A 4,161-nucleotide genomic window follows, 5' to 3' on the forward strand; every position below is an offset into this window, starting at 1 on the left:
GGTGGAGCCTGTGGAAGGTGAGGCTTGGGAGGGACCTCAGAAGAGGGAATAATGTCAGAATCCACCTCCAAAGCATTTGCTCCAGAGGAACTAGTGTTGCCAACCTACAGTGAGGGCTTAAGACCACCCAGAATTGCAGCTGCTCTCCCAATGACAGAAGGCCGTTCCCCTGCGGACAATGGCTGCTTGGGAGGGTAGGCTCTGCTGAGGTAACTTCCCTTCCCCAACCTCTTTCTGAAGGCTCCCACCCCTATATCTCCAGAAGGGCACCAGTTCTCTGTAGCTGGGAGATCCATTGTGATTCCAAGAGATCTGCAGGTTGGCAACCCTAGAAGGAGAGAAGGAAAGAGGAAAAGAGGGGAACCTATAAGGAAAAAGGAAATAATGAGGAAGGGGTAAATGAGATGCCTCCCACAAATCCTTGTGGGTTTCTACTTCTTCGGAGACTATTTTTTAACAAGTACATTAACTGGACAAGAAATCATCATGAGGAAAGACACATTAAAAATAAAATATGTTTCTCATAATGGAAGGAAAGTCCTCCCTCCATGCCCACGGCCAGCTTGTTTGGGCTCCCAAAGCCCAAACTCAGCAAGCCGGGAAGAGGGCTTTGGAGGGCAAGGGGAAGGGAAGTCCTCCTTCCCCGCCCCGCGGTCAGCTTGTCTGGGCTGCCAAAGGCCTGTTGCCAGCTCCGCAAGGCGGCAAGAGCGCTTCAGCCACCTTATGAGAAGGAAGGACTCCCTGGAGAACAGCCTAATGCTGGGAGCGATTGAGGGCAAAAGAAGAAGGGGACGACAGAGAACGAGGTGGCTGGATGGAGTCACTGAAGCAGTCGGTGCAAACTTAAATGGACTCCGGGGAATGGTAGAGGACAGGAAGGCCTGGAGGATCATTGTCCATGGGGTCGCGATGGGTCAGGCATGACTTTGCACCTAACAACAACAAGAAAATTTAGAAGTGAGCTAGAATTTCATGTGCCTCATGTCCATGAACAAAATAGATGCACAGAGAACTCATGTATACTGAGACTTGTTTTTTTTTCTCTCCATGTAAGTAAGAGAGGATCACCTGGATTTGGAGGATCAGTATCAGGTAGTAAAGTTAGCTTTTCTATTGTATTGTCTTTGATTTTAGGTGTTGCAGTTAATATAATTGTTGCTAATTCATTTTTCTGAAACATATATAATAAAACCTTATTTTCTATCAAAATGCTTGGTTATTTGCACAGACACACCCAGTAAACTAAGGACAATAGGCCTATTCAGTGACAGTTGTTTTATTAAGGAGAATTTAAAGAAAAATACACACAAAAGCTCAGATCATACACAGGGAGTTATCTAAGGCAGTGGTCCCCAACCTCCGGTCTGGGGACTGGTGCCGGTCCAAGGATCATTTGGTACCGGGCCGTGGCTCCTCCTTGTCTTCCTCCCCGGCTGCTGCCTCAGTGGCTGCCCTGCCACTCTGCCGCCGGCTCACCTTTGGTGCTCTCCAGCAGCCGCCATGGGTCACATTTTTTATTGGCCATTCCTCTTGAATGATTTGTGACAGGTATTCAGCACACAAATACTTTTGGATCACTTTTAGGAATCTAATTCCACATTTTTGTTCCTCATATTGTAGCTCAAACTGATCTTAAATAAGGTTACCCAGTTTCCATGTGTCCTATAGAGCCCACATTCCTATACATTAGTGGCTAAATTGTATTTATTTATTTATTTGTTTATTTATTATATTTATATACTGCCCTCCCCGGAGGCTCAGGGCGGTTTACATTGAACTTATGAACCATACATGGAACAATCTGCATTAATAATCAAACAATAATATTAACAACAGTGGTTGTAACAATTAAATAATATAACAAATAAAGTTGTAACAGCACACAATACAATATAATAGCACAACAGTGCAACAGTGCAACGGCACAAGAGGTCCAGAGCGCTCTGGTGGAGTTCTGGGGGGGAGAGCAGGGGGGCCTTCATTCACTGTTGGTTATGCCTAGTCTCAACCAAATGCCTGGTGGAAGAGCTCCTTTTTGCAGGACCTGCGGAACTGTTTAAGCTCCGTAAGGGCCCTGATCTCCTCTGGGAGCTCATTCCACCAGGTGGGGGCCAGGACAGAGAATGCTCTGGCCCTGGTTGAGGCCAGGCAGACTTCTTTAGGGCCAGGGACCATTAGCCGGTTTTTATTCTTTTACTCTTGGAGGAACAGGGAAGTGTGCACCACTCTTTGGATGGGGGCAAAATCTGCCCCACCCTTGATGCTTGGCTTCCACTGGCATGGAACCAATGAAGGAATTAGTCTCAATGTATATACTAAGTATTCCCAGGGATTGCTGAATATCAGTGGGATTCTCGCCATAAAAATCGTTTCCTCTTGTACCGCCTTGCTTTCTTCTGGAAAAGTATATCCATTTCTCTTCATTCACTGGATTTGTTGCTGCCTCAAGACTGACACTGGAAAAGTGGCATGGAATCTTCTAAATAAATAAAAGTACGAGGCATTCACTGAGAAAACACTTTTCTTCCTATAACTTTTTTAAAAGCACATTTTACATCTTTGTTCCTCAGACTGTAGATCAGAGGGTTCAACATGGGTATTATCACTGTGTAGAACACGGAGGCCATTTTGTCCGTGTCAAGTGAATAGCTAGAATGGGGCCTGAAGTACATGAAGAGAATGGTCCCATGGTATACAGCCACAGCTGTGATATGGGAGGCACAAGTAGAAAAGGCTTTATATCGCCCCTCAGCAGAGTGAATTCTTAGCACAGCTACAATAATGAATACATAAGAGATGACAATGATCAATAGAGTACTCATTTCAAACAAACTGCCAAATGTGAAAATCAGCATCTCATTTAAATAAATATCATTGCAGGACAGTTTCAGGAGGGGGGTGAGATCACAGAAAAAATGGTTGATAACATTAGAACCACAAAAGGATAAACTTAACAATGCACTGGTGTGAATGAAAGAATTCACAGAGCCCCAAAAGTATGATCCAGCTACAAGTGCTGTGCAGAGCTTTTTAGTCATTATAGTAGTGTAGAGCAAAGGGTTGCAGACTGCCACATATCGGTCATATGCCATAGCAGCCAAGAGGAAGAACTCTGTTGTGGCAAAGATGGCAAAAAAGCAATATTGTGCAATGCAGGAGGTATACAAGATTGGTTGGTTGCCATCTAAAATACTGGCTAGCATGTTTGGTGTGATGGTGGTGGAATAGCAAGCATCTAAGAGGGACAGATTGCTAAGGAAAAAGTACATTGGTGTATGCAGCTGAGGATCAATCTGAATCAATACAATCATTCCAATGTTCCCTGACAGAGTGATAATATAGATTATGAAAAACACAGAAAAGAGAAGGGGGCGCATCTCTTCATTATCTGTTAATCCAAACAGAATGAAGTTGGTCACCATGGTGTAATTATCTCTAGCCATTGGTTTTATGGTTCCTGTTGGGATAAACACAGATGGTTAAAAACACAGGTCTTTGGGAAATCTGATTCAGGGCCATTCCGCACTCGTTCAAAATTGCACTCGGTTGCAAATTGAAATTGCTACTGTTTTGCTGTTATGCACAACGTCGTTGACAATCTGCAACATACCTGAAACCAATCTGCAAAAAGCGCTTCATTGTAGCACTTTCAGGGAAATCCCCAAAAGTGGATTCACCCTCCGGAAAGCGCTGCACTCTTGCAACCAATCTGCAACACTAGCAGGAATGTTCTGTGCGTTACCATTGTTGCGGTTTCTGCAAAGTCCCTCCCCCTAGCTCTCTCCTCTGATCTTCCCGCGAAGCGATCGCCATTTTTTTTCTCGGAGCAAACAGAGATCAACGCACCAGCGAGCTTTCGTTTACCCATCGAGGCTTCCCTGGCTGCAGTCCCGCCCCAGAGCTGTTTTAAGTCACCAAGCATGAAGCAACACACAGTCCCGTTTGCTGGTTTATTTTCCCTTTATTTTTCACTGTATTTTCGACCGAAAATCGTGCCCGTGCGGGGGGGGGGTATTTTTTTTTCATTCGGGGGGAGTGTGGCAACGATGAAACGGCAGCTGAAACACCACCTGCTAGCTAGATGGGCCTCTCCGTTGCAACGAATCAACGCAGATTCGTTGAAACGTGTTTTTTTTTTAAACCTTCCTTAAAGGGAAAGGG

General features: G+C 44.9%; 1 protein-coding gene across 1 annotated transcript; it reads right to left on the reverse strand.

Moving 5' to 3' along the window:
• Positions 1-962: 962 nt before the first annotated feature.
• Positions 963-3,443, reverse strand: LOC143828706 (olfactory receptor 5AR1-like). The gene is made up of 2 exons (XM_077318949.1): positions 2,521-3,443; positions 963-996 (listed from the first exon to the last, which is right to left on the reverse strand). Exons 1-2 carry the CDS (start codon positions 3,441-3,443, stop codon positions 963-965), a joined length of 957 nt encoding a protein of 318 aa, XP_077175064.1.
• Positions 3,444-4,161: the final 718 nt, after the last annotated feature.

The sequence above is a fragment of the Paroedura picta genome, chromosome 2, assembly GCF_049243985.1.
Source record: "Paroedura picta isolate Pp20150507F chromosome 2, Ppicta_v3.0, whole genome shotgun sequence".
NCBI lineage: Eukaryota > Metazoa > Chordata > Lepidosauria > Squamata > Gekkonidae > Paroedura > Paroedura picta.